Source organism: Gossypium arboreum, chromosome 11 (assembly GCF_025698485.1).
Source record: "Gossypium arboreum isolate Shixiya-1 chromosome 11, ASM2569848v2, whole genome shotgun sequence".
In the NCBI taxonomy this organism is placed as follows: Eukaryota; Viridiplantae; Streptophyta; class Magnoliopsida; order Malvales; family Malvaceae; genus Gossypium; species Gossypium arboreum.
The window spans coordinates 24958096-24971202 of NC_069080.1; the positions used below are offsets into that span (position 1 = coordinate 24958096).

General features: G+C 35.5%; 1 protein-coding gene across 1 annotated transcript; it reads right to left on the minus strand.

Annotated features, from left to right (window-relative positions):
* Positions 1-2366: 2366 nt before the first annotated feature.
* On the minus strand, positions 2367-6261 carry LOC108473317 (MLO-like protein 4). Its single transcript, XM_017774815.2, has 15 exons — positions 5793-6261; positions 5646-5703; positions 5333-5547; positions 5137-5253; positions 5005-5065; positions 4789-4892; positions 4431-4505; positions 4189-4274; positions 3977-4026; positions 3738-3778; positions 3464-3634; positions 3324-3359; positions 3172-3239; positions 3022-3082; positions 2367-2938 (listed from the first exon to the last, which is right to left on the minus strand). Exons 1-15 carry the CDS (start codon positions 5925-5927, stop codon positions 2534-2536), a joined length of 1683 nt encoding a protein of 560 aa, XP_017630304.1. The 5' UTR covers positions 5928-6261; the 3' UTR covers positions 2367-2533.
* Between the last annotated feature and the right edge of the window lie 6846 nt (positions 6262-13107).

Consider the following 13107-nt stretch of genomic DNA (forward strand, 5'->3'; position numbering starts at 1 on the left):
TATATGATTTTGGTAGATGTATCTACAAAATAATCACATATGTATTATTAATTTGCAACTTGTTGTTTGCAAGATTGCCTGTTTAAAAAATTAATTTCAGATCATGCAATTAAGACAATTCATCTTGCTAATGTTGGTGTGTTTACATCCCAAATTTTCAATGATTATTGCATGTCGGTTGAGATAAAAGTTGAACATCCTATAGCTCATGTTTACACACAAAATGATTTAGCTGAATTTGTTTATCAAATGCCTCCAACTAATAGTTAAATCATTAATTATGAGAACTAAACTTTCTATTTCAACATGAGATTATGTTGATTTATATGTTGTACACATCAAGCCAATAAGTTAAAAAAACTCCCATTACAATTGATTTTTGGTTAAGAGCCAAATATTTCTTATCTTTGAATTTTTGTATGTGCGTATATGTTCCAATTGTTCCACCATAACGCACAAAGATGAGTGAATCCTCAAAGAAAGTGGGGAATAAAAATTAATGACAAGTTTCTTTGTATTATTAGATGTTTTGAATGCATTAGAGATTCAATTATGACATTATTTGTGTTTACAATTTCGATTCGATAGTTTTCCTGACATTAAGGGAAGAGAAATAATAACTTGTAATGAGTTAGGGGGAGAGTAATTTGAACCAGAAGTTCAATAAGGATATCTCATTACAAGTTAACTATTAGATGTATTTGATAAGAATTTATATAGATTGATCGGTTCCAAAGATAAAAATTACTTCTATATGGTCATATAGTTGAGGCGGGTGCTCCAGAAGAGACCCAAGATATAATTAATAAGTAAAACTCCATAAGAGATTCAATTACCTAAAATTGAATTTTAAAATAATGAAAATAAGAGATCTCGATAAGTTATGTCAATTCGAGAAAATGTGGAACTGAATAATAAAAATGGTCGATAATGATTTTGCATGCAATATTATTATTGAAATAATGAAATGAAAGGAGGATCTTGAATAAATCTATTGAGAAATATAGATATGGAATAAATTGATCAAAATAGAAAGATGGAACTCAAGTACAATTAAATTTTTAGAGTTTTTGGACCAGTAATCCAAATATCTAAAGGTATAAAGCCAGTGAGGGTGCAATTGAAGTAGTTTTGCAAAAGCGGAATAAAAATATGAAGTTTTCCGCTCAGTCCTGGCATTGATTATGAAAAGATATAATATTTTTTTGTGGTGGATACAATAACCTTTTAGATATATTATTAAATTGACAATTCATAAAAGATTTAACTTGCGTTTAATGGTTATTGTCACAACCTTTTATGAATCACTATATAATAAAGTTTATATTAAAATCCTTGAAGGATTTAGGATGCTAGAAGCATATTGAAATTCTCGAGAAATTATTCATTTATATGAATTGAAATAATTTGAACAAATGTGGTAAATTTGACTTAGTGAATAATAGTTGAATGAGGATTATAAAATGATCCAAAATACCTATTTGTGTTTTTTTAAAAGAATCATGATTAAAGTTTGTTATGATTATTATTGAATCTCTTGAAGACATCAAAATACATTTCTCCAAATTTTCCTCACTCATGACTTTTAAAAGAATGGTGATATAAATGGTTAGCAATACATTTAAATAGTTATTTGAAAAACTAGTATTCAAGATTGAATACGTAGAATATGATAAAATATGTGATATTTTCATGAGGGAGAATAAATACGCGTTGTACTCTTTTTCGCTTAACCAAGGTTTTGTCCCATTGGGTTTTTCTGGTAAAGTTTTTAATGAGGCAACATATTATGCGTATTATAAATTATGTACTTTTTTTCCTTCATTAGGTTTTTATCCCACAAGGTTTTTCCTAATAAGGTTTTAACTAGGCACATCATCTACCAAATGGACATCGAAGGGGGAGTGTTATGAATATCTTATTAACTGGATGTCTATCATGATCAAGATAAAGTTTTGATGTATTTTAAATTCTAATAGTTATTAAAATTAGATCTCTACTTCTTTTATACTTCTTATGTCTATAAATAGAGATTCGATGAAGCATTATAATCACTCATTTTAATCAATAAATTACATTTTCTATTGCTTTCATATTTTCTTTATTTTTATTCTCTCTATCTCTCTTTATTTTATACCACTTTTAATATTTTTCAAGAATAAAAGAATTGAATTTTCGTTTCCTATGATGAGGTGTGCGCTTCGATATTTCTTGTAATATTTAGGTGATGACTAGATGATACAATATATTTATAAAATGTTTATATTTTTTATATTTTGTATAATCACATATGTCTCATTTGTTTTACTATTTCAATAGAGTTGTATTCTAGCTGATATTTGAACCAGATCCATATGCAAGACAGCTTAAAATCATAAGCCTAATGCTTTTAACACCTTTGATATAATCCGTTTGAAAGGAAGATGGCTAACGAATTCAGACAGGTCCCAAACAAACCCCCAGGAAAGGATAATATATTACGTGTTGCACTTCGAAATATTTTGTTTCTCTTGTTTTCCATCAACCACAAAGGTCAAGGTTCAATGCAATGTATTTCATCTTCAACATCAAAACGGTCATCCTTATTATCGGCATTGGTACCATCAGAATTAGGGCTGCATTCCTCAAAGGAAAAGTTAAGTTGTGGGGACTTCAACTTCAACTTGCCTTTATGTGAAGATGATGATGATGGTGATGGTTCTTGCATTGCAGCAGAGCCCTCTTGCTGCTGAGATGGTGATGCTGCATCTTTATCTGTTGGGCCTCTTTTGCCATGGCTGTCGCCTTTGTTTATGTCGGTTGCCATGGAGTCCAACGATGAGGTTGACAGTGATTCCCTCAGGAAGGGACCATGCTTTTCCCTCACTCTTCTTTTCCACTTGGACAGTGAATGCCTCACATTTTCAGAAATTATTGCACTTCTGAACTTGGAACCCATCTACCCGACCACGAAAATTATAACCCAATGAAAATAGATTGAGAGCTGAAGATTTGTATAATTATAAACATGAATGGCCTAACCTGTGTAACTATAACATAGAGTGGGAATGTTATAAAGCTACACCAGCACTGAGAGATTATACTGCATAAACCAGCCAGCCAGCAAGTTTAAAATAAAATACCATGCATGAGACTGAAATGAATATTTTATTTTTTATTTTTTATAATTACCCAAATGCCAAACGAGTTGCAAGGAAGGCACGGTTCTCCATGAAGCAAGAAGGATCCTTAATTTCCCACTGAAAGCATGCCATAAAATGGCACAAAAACATTACATATAATTCAACCACAGATTATCGGTTTTGTCATTATAAAAGTCTTACCAGTGACCAAAGGAATGAAGCCATCTCAAATGCATTCTGCAACCAAAGTTCATGTTAATGAACAAAAAGAAAAAAGAATAAAAAAATTGTTGTACGATTTAAGGACACATAAAATGTCCTCAGTATCACTTAAGACTTACTTGAAATGAAATAAGCTGTATCAAACGTAAGAGGAACCTGGGCCTTCCAAACCAAAAGAGTTCATCCCTCAGGTTAAATTTATGGAAACCCTCCGACGGATCGTTCTCCCTGATTTCAACAGCTAATTTTACAACCACACGGTGCAGTTTCGTTCCGATTAGTAGTATCAGCTTTTACATACATCAACAATGGGAAGAAAAATCAGGAACACGTAAGTTGTGACTTGTTTAGTTGCTATAACATTAGAAGCGCAATGCAACGATGAAGACGTACGATGGCAGGAAGGAACGAAAGCCAAAAGTAAAGATTGGTTCCTGACAACAAGAATAAATTTGATTAATGCAAGACATAGTATGAATGATTAATGCAAAAGGGAAGCATTGCTGCGTGAACAATAAGCAGCCAATTACAGGTAGTTGTTAACAGAGGAAAATGGTGGAAATCGCATAAAGTTTCATTTAGTTGAGACCTCAAAGAGAAGCTAAAATGGTGTCTTAGCCTACTTGAATTACCATGGAAATCAAGAAAGACGCATAGTATGCAATAAATCCAGAAGGGCACGCTGCAAGAGAAATCCAAATATAGCCAAATCAAATAACCAATACAAATCATGCATCTATGTTCCTATACCTGTCATAAATACTGTATTTTAATTACTTGACCTGAGATTGATTTCATGAATTCCAAGTGGTTACTAATGTGCATAGCAGAGTAGATATAGTACCTAATGCCAACGATATCCCGAAACTCTTCTTCCATGCTTCGAACCATATAATTATGGAAATCATACGTGAAAGGAAGTTCATGAGTCTAAGAAGAATGATGTAAAAAGGAAATTAGTATTTAACTGTCCAAATCTAATCACATCCTAATCTCTTTCACACTCATTTGGCAAAGTAAATACTTTGGGACGCAAAAAAAACTTGTTTTTTTTCCTCAGAGTTATAATAAGCCTAATGGACATACTGTAATGAATCCCAACCGCAAAGCCGTGTAGTCAGAAAAGTTTATAGAACTCCAGAACTGGCGGGTGAAGCAAAGCTGCAAAATGATACATATATATATTGAGTTCAAAAACTCTTCAAAGTAAATGGTATAGAATGTTCCAGGAATTACAAGAAAAAAACAGAGAGGAAAAGAACATTCTTTTAAGCTATATTTAGTTAGAGCCTTAGAGGTAAGCTGAAGAGATGATATACAAGTCCGCAGAACTGTTGGCAAAATCGATGAGATGGGGCACGGTCCTCAACCAATGTCTAAAAGGTATGAAGATGAAAATGTATGGTAAAAGTGGCAGGCTAAGGAAGATTTCAAGAAGGTATACCAGCCAAACAAAAACTCTGCTTTGGCTCCATGGATGAGAACCATGGTGAGAAATGAAAGTTGTCAGTCGCTTCATTCTTGGACCGACTTCACCTGGTGAGGATTCTATATTTGAACAAGTTAATAAAATAGGGATGAGATTTGATGCTCCATCAGAATACGAGTAACTAATGAAGAAACAGAATTAGAAGTTTAACATCGACTCGAAAGGTCGCACCTTGTAAATATTGATCAGCCACTGCCTTGGCATGATTCTCCCATGTTCTCCAGCTATAAATCTGCAAAACATGAGCTGTAAACTTGGTGCGCATTAGGATTTGTATCACTAAGAATAAGGAGATACATATACCTTAATCATAGCCAATGCGATGGCAATAAAGCTGTAAGAAACATGGGTGATACCGAGCACGAATACGAAATGGTGAAGCTGCTCAAGGCTTTCATGTGAAGCAAAAGAATCTTTACCCTGGTTGCAAATGCCAAGTGAGAAATTAAAAGCATCAAAGTGGGCAAGCATCTAGAAATCAAAAGAAAAAATGGGCTACCTCAGGACAATAACCATGGTGCACAGTAACAAGCTTCTTCCCTCTGAAAACCGTGCTATTGGTGTTCAACTTCACGGCGTGCTCGGAAGTTCTATGACTGGACTTGGCACAAGGATAGAATCGGCTATCCAAGGCCGATGATTTTATGCAAATTTTAGCAAAAAATGAAATCCAATGGCCCATCAACAACGACAGAACCCCAAAAAGCATCAGTTCTGCTCATAGAAAATAATAACAACACTGATATAACGAGACCAAAAAGGATCATGCTTGTGACATCACATATAAATCAATCTCAGACAAAAAGGTTTACCCTCTTTGATCTTCTCCAAGGTTGCTAACAGAGATTTCCTCTTAGTCCTTTCCAACCACTATAAAACAAGAAGATGGAGATGCAAATACATTACACAAACAATCAAATATGAGATTGATGAGAGATGAAAGAACATGGGTTTTTGACCTGCCCAAAATTTTTCAAAGCGTGATGAACCAAGAAACCAAAACATATCATAACAGTGATCACAGTAGCAACAGCCCAAGTTGGGGTTTCTTCCAAGGATTTCCCTTCTCTAACTACAGCCTCTCCTTCCTCCATTTCTTTTTTCTTTTTTCTATCCTCAGAAGGTGAACACTAGAGCATTGAATATATTGAGGAATGAACAAAGATGGAATGGGCTTCTGTTCAATTAATGGGGAGAGGTTTGATGGTGGGGTTTATGTAGTGGCATGAAATAGAGACCGTTCCAGCTGAAGTGAAATTAAGAACACATGCATGGGTCGTTGAACTGGTTTACAAGACTGTTCAGAGGGCAGGGCCCCAGCAACCGAGATCTTCTTCACCACTTGGGATACATTTGGAAAGTGCAACGTGACTTTGTCTTTTAAATTGCAACATTTTCTGAGGGGAGAGGCTTAGGTTTTGGTGGTTTCAATGCGTATATGATGATATGATTAAAAGAGAAGAAAATGGAAATAGGAATTTGGACCGGATTTTATGCACAGATGCAACATAATATTCACTTGTTTTTACGTTTTTGATGGAGCTTTTATTTTCTGATTGAAAAATCCATTAAACTAGAAAAATTAAGCATCATGATTCATATACTTGGCATATATATATAGGGAGAGAATATTTTGTTTTAAAACATTGGTTGAGGTGGGCGTCTTTTTTTTGCATAATGATTACTGATAACAAGGCTTTTTTGTATTAGTTTACTTATAAATGATTTGAATGTGTATTTATTTTATAACTAGTTATTTATTTGTTTTTGGGGGTTGCATTTCAGCATTTGTTTCCATAATTGACAGCAATCTTTTATTTAAACAACACAATTAAAAGAAAAACAATTTAATTAGTAGCTATTTCTCTCTTTGTTTCTATTTTTTAATAAAAATAGTGTATTGTTATATTCTTAGGACACATGACAAGATGGAAGGTCCCCTAAACAATAAATCTATCAATAGTTCGTTAGAAGGTCACCTTCAAGTTTCACCTCCCGTCCTAACCATTTGAACAAATAGGAACCATCCGCTACTCTAGGCCCTTAACTTTCTATTTAGAATGTGATATCATTGGCCACCAGACCCTACGTGGGCTCAACTGTTCCATAATGCCAAGTCAGAATGAATGGCAGAATCTGTCTTGACATAGACATCCTCATCCCATCAAAGATATCCCCCTACGAGTCTCGTGATAATGATTAAATGACAAATTCAACACGTTAACACCATCTTACACGAGACTCTGGCTTATAAATACCCTTAAAAGAGATGAAGAAAGGATATACTCTCCAAGCATACAAGCCTATACTCTGTCAACCCACCTCCAACACTTAGCATTCATACTCTTGCCACTCTCACTCTCTATAACCTCTAGCTCTTCGCCCCAACTAGGTGAACCGGCCTCCATGACAACCATCGTATCCTTTTGCATACCCAGTGGCGAATCTTGGAACTAATTTTTTTCGGGGCTAGTAAAATTTTCAAAAATTTGAAGAATTCAATGAGAATTTTTTTTTTGAAAAAAAAGGGTCTAATTAAAAATTTTATGAGATGAATGCGATTTTTCAAAAATTTTAAGAGAGCTTAATTAAAAATTTCAAAAAAAAATAAAATAAAAGGTGTAATGAGAATTTTCAAAAACTTGAAGGAGCCTAATTTAAATTTTCTAAATATTTCAAGAGAAAAACCAAAATTGCCCAAAATTTTGAGGGGCCAAGACCCCCTAAACCTCCATAAGGATCGCCCCTGCCCATCTTTTCTCCTTGTTGTACCACTGTATCAATAAAATTAATATAAAAAAAATTAGTTTCTAATTAATAAAAGTAAGATGAACACATATAATCAACCTATATCTATCTAATCTATCAAATTACTTGTCATCAAAAAATTAGGTAAAGCTCCCATGCTTTTATTTAGGGGTGAGGGTTTGATCGAATCGAGTGAAAAAATTAGGTAATTGAGTTAGGGTTCTACTCAATTCGATTCTACTCGAAGTTCATTCCACTCGACTTGATTCAAAAATATTTCAAATTGAGTTAGGATGATAAAATAGGACCCGTGAACTCAATTAACTCAAATTTCTATTTTTTTTACTTTCCCCTAATTTAGTGGCCAAATAAAGTTGGAAAACAATATGTTTGATTCATTGGAATGGAATAAACAAAGAATGGAATAGTCATTCGATGGTAATGAAATAAAGATGTAATAGATATTACTTAGTTTGGTTGATTGAATGAAATCAAGAGGTAATAGTATTAAATTGTTTGGTTAGATAGTATGATGTTGAAAATTTTGTAAAGAATAAGTGAAAAACCATATTAGTACCCTCAAATTAAATAAATGATATTTTAATTATTGTTATGTATTTTTTGAATAATTATTTTTATTTAAACATTTATATAAATAATTAATTATAATTCATAAAAATATAAAAATAAATTAATAAAGAAATGGAAACTAGTATAAGTACAAAAGTTTAATATTATACTTAAAATAGTATTCATTAAAATATTTTTATATTATGCAAATAATAGTATTCATTAATATTTTGATGCTTTTCTAATCTAACCACTATTGTGACTAATGAGGATAATGCAATTTTGTTAGCTCTGAACTGTTCATAGAATGCATCTTGATAAATGTTAGTAACTATACTAAAATTGAATACTAAGAGAAACTTTGGAATATTGAATGAATGATTGAATATTTTCTGTATTATTTGCTTGCTTGGATCAGTATAGGAATAGGACTTATATACTTGAGTAAGAGTGATTAACTGTTGCTAACCATACTACTAACAATATACCAGACTATATAACAGAATGATAATAGAATGATAACAACCTAACTTATTCTTATACTTTAACATTCACCAAGCTTCACAATAGGTAAGACCTAAACCAAACTACGAAAACGAGTAAACAAGGAGACAGACAAGGGCTTCATGAAAATGTTAGCAACCTGGTTGCAGGCTGATACCTCACTGACAATGAGCGAGCCTTCAACCACTTTTTCCCGAATAAAAAATAGATCAAGTTCAACATGTTTGAATTTATAGTGTAAGACTGGATTGGCAACAACTGCTACCGCACTAGAATTGTCACACCAAACAGTAGGTGAATCAGCAGAAGGAATTTGTAACTCCGTTAGCAGAGAGACTAACCATGTAATATCACTGGTAGCAGCAGCCAAACTTCGATATTCAGCCACTGCTGTCGAACGAGAAACAACTTGTTGCTTTTTTGAACACCACGATATTGGCATATCACCAAAATACACACAATATCCTACCGTAGACCGATGATCATCAATATCCAACCCCCAGTTGGCATTAGCATAACCAACGAGAGTTAGTCTTTCGGATGGACAAAAAATTAGCCCATGATCAATAGTCCCACGTAAATATCGTAAGATTCTTTTTAAGGCCACCAAATGAGCTGAAGTAGGCGCGTACATAAACTAACAGGCACGATTCATAGCATAAGCAATATTAGGTCGGGTTAGGACCACATATTAAAGCACACCAGCAAGACTTTGATATTCTGTAGGATCAACAAGATGATCTCCCTCATCTTTAGACAACTCAGACGAACTGATTATTGGTGTATGGACACTCTCCGCATTAGTTAAAGAGCTTCTGTCAAGTAGATCTCTGATGTACTTGCGTTGGCATAAGTGTAAACTCCCGGTGGCAGTCCGAGTGACTTCAATACCTAAGAAGTAGTGAAGATCTCTCATGTCCTTTAGGGAAAACTCATTATGTAACAGTTGAATAAAACTATTTATACTGTCAGCCGTACTTTCTGTAACAATAATATCATCCATATAGACTAGAACATAAATGAAAAACTCGGTCGTTACTCGAACAAATAGAGACTCATCAAATTTAGACAAGAGAAATCTAATAGAAACAAGAAACCATTTCAATTTATCAAACCAGATGCGTGGAGCTTAATGCAACCCATATAATGCCTTTGTCAGATGACACACCAAGTGCTTACTAGTAGGACCAGACTAAACATAACCTGGAGGTTGTTGCATGAAAACTTCGTATGTTAGATCACCATTTAAAAAGGCATTATTGACATTGACTTGACGAAGCTGCCAACCACGAGAAACAGCAACCATCAATATGGTTCGAATAGTCGTAGGTTTGACCACTGGGCTAAAGGTTTGTTTGAAATCACACTCAGAAATCTGTGAACACCCCTTTGCCACTAATTAAGCCTTTCGCTGAGCAATAGTCCCATAAGGATTTTTCTTTATTTTGAAGAGCCATTTACAGCCTATCATCTTTCGTCCATAAGGTAGAGGAACAATTTCCCAAGTGGAGTTAGCCATTAGAGCATCAAACTCAGCTTGAACTGCTAATTTCCATTCTAGATTAGCAAGCGCTTCCTCAACCGTACATGGTTCATAGTTAATGGCTTCAACAGTCAGAGCCTTGGGTTTAAAAATCTTGGCCTTAGATCTAGTAACCATAGTATGAGTATTCCCTAAAGGAACAGATGGAAGAGCCAAAGAAACCAGACTCGGAGTAGACAAACAACCAGCATCCGTAGAAACCGAGAGCCTGGACTCCTCACAAGCATATCCTAATTCAGACGATGAACCACCTAGTGTAGACTGTGTAAAACTACAGTGAGGAGGAGACGGCGAAAAAATAGTGGGTCTTTTGATTGTCGCAGCGGGATAGGAAACAGTAGATTGAACAAGAGAAAAATATATGGAGACATGCTGACTAGGCTGAATGGTGTTCATGGTAGGTGAAGAAAACAAGAATCGTCGTTCATAAAAAACAACATGACGAGAAACAAGTACCTTACCCTCTGGTGTGAGACAATTATAACCTTTATGTTGATAACTATATCCCAAGAATGTACATAGTTGAGAATGAAAATTCAACTTGTGATGTGTAAATGGTCACAGGTACAGGAAACAACAACATCCAAACACCTTTAAATGATCATATGTAGGCTCACGACTATGAAGAATCTGATATGGAGATTGCCCTTTCAAGACTGAGTAGGTAGACGATTTATGAGATGAACAACACTACAAAAGGCATAACCCAGTAATCCATGGGTAGATTAGCTTGGGCTAATAGAGTAAGACTAGTCTCAACAATGTGTCTATGTTTTCGCTCAGCAACTCCATTCTGCTCAGACATATGTGGACAGGATAGACAATGAAGTATTCCAAGATCAGCCAAAACTGATGTGAATGCACGATACTCACCACCCTAATCACTTTGAAAACTTTTAATATCTTTTCCAAACTGAGTTTTGACCATCTTTTGAAACTAAAGAAAACACTCAACTACCTGAGACTTACGTTGAATGAGATAAACCCAAGTAAAATGACTACACATGTCGATGAATAAAACATAATACAAATTATTACCGCATACAACTGACGACGGTCCCCATAAGTTAAAGACAACTAAATAAAAAAAATTCTTATATTCAATAGCAGAACTTGAAAAAGGTAGTTTATGATATTTCCCCCTTTTGACATGCAATACAAACATTATCAAGGCACATCTTATTGGAAAAAAAATTTACACCTATCAAGAACAATTTTAACAATTGAAGCAAACGGATGACCAAATTTACAATGCCATAACGCAAAAACATCATCATCATCATTGCGAGTCTGTAGTCTAGTATTGTGAAGAGAAGGAGCATTGACAGATGAAGCAGGAGTAACCGGTGAAAAATAATAGAGCCCATCACGAGTGTGGCCCCACAGTAAAATTTATCGAGTTGGGATGTCCTTAACAACATAATAAAATGGATGAAATTTAAAAAAACATGTTTCTTTCCTTAGCAAACTAAGAGATTGACAACAGATTCTTCTATATATTTGGAACGCATAGAACATTAGACAAATGAAGCATCTTACTTGTAGTAGGTAAAATAGAATTCCCAATACACAAAATTTTTGTAGGAGTCCCATCACCCATGAAAAGAGGAGATGTACTTGAATACGACGTAGAATCATGCAAAGCGGTGACCTCGCGACAGACATGATGTGTAGCCCCTGAATCAGGACACCAAGATGTGGTCCCTACCGGCATAAAAATATAAGAGTTGTCATTATCAAAGTTAGATCTATATTGAGTTGTATTGGCATTGGGCCCAAAGGTGGTTAAAAAATTGAATGCATGAAAATTAGGGATACGTGGCAACCCAACGCACGGTGAGGTGTCAAAATCATGAATACATGCCCTTGGTTTAGTTCGCCATGGCACACCGGACCCATGATTTTGTACTGAATTATTACCTATAGCTTCAAGCCCAATAAGGTTGGCACTCTACTTATTATTCTGCTCAACATTGGGGGTCGCACTAGCCGGCCTACCATACGGCCCAAAACCATGGCCTGAAGTATGTGGCTTAGACACACCAAGATAACCAAAGGCATTCTACCCATATTGCTGACCCAAGGCTGGCGGCAAGGAAGAAGGATAATAGGACGGGCCAGATCCAATAGTAGGCGTCAATAGCATGATAAGAGGTAAACGGGTTAGAAACCCTAGAAGGTGGCTGAGTAGGTACAAATTTGTTTTGCAACTTGCCCCACGGAGAGCCAGATGGGAACGCTATCGAGGCTGCCGCCAAAGGACCGATGTACTACCCAGGTCCACCAAAAGAGATCAGACTACCGCGACCCGACGAACACTAGCTAGGCTCGTTAAAGTTGTCTTCGCGTGGTCCTTGACCAGCACGTCCAGATGGCGCCGGTGCCATGTTCGAAGCAAAGGTGGAGCCATCATATTCACGGTCAAATCTGTAATAACATCGTTATTCCATATGACTATATGATCGTAAATTTGGCACTAGATTTGAGTTTGAAACCCTCGCCCATGAGCAGTAGAAGGTGGATGGCCACCACGCATGAAGTCCACCACTGGTGCTGTCAGAGCGGCCTCTACCAGATGCACATGAAACAACGTTTCGATCACCGCACTAGCTTAGCGACTCTCAAACTTAAGAAGCATATCGATAAGTTTCTGTAGGGGGAGGGTTTCAGTCGAAAATGGGGCTAAGGTTAGGACCGCATCAAAATACGACGAGGGTCCGGCAAGAATGATTTCCACCTTCTCTGCCTCCAGTACCGCAAATCCAGACACTTCAAGCAACGCGCAGGTATTCTGTATTTTAGCAATATAATCTTTGACATACATTTATACAATCATAAACAAAATTCATTCATAATGTCCCTTAAGAGGTCCTATAAGACCTTTAAACATGCTTAAGAGTGGTCCGGGA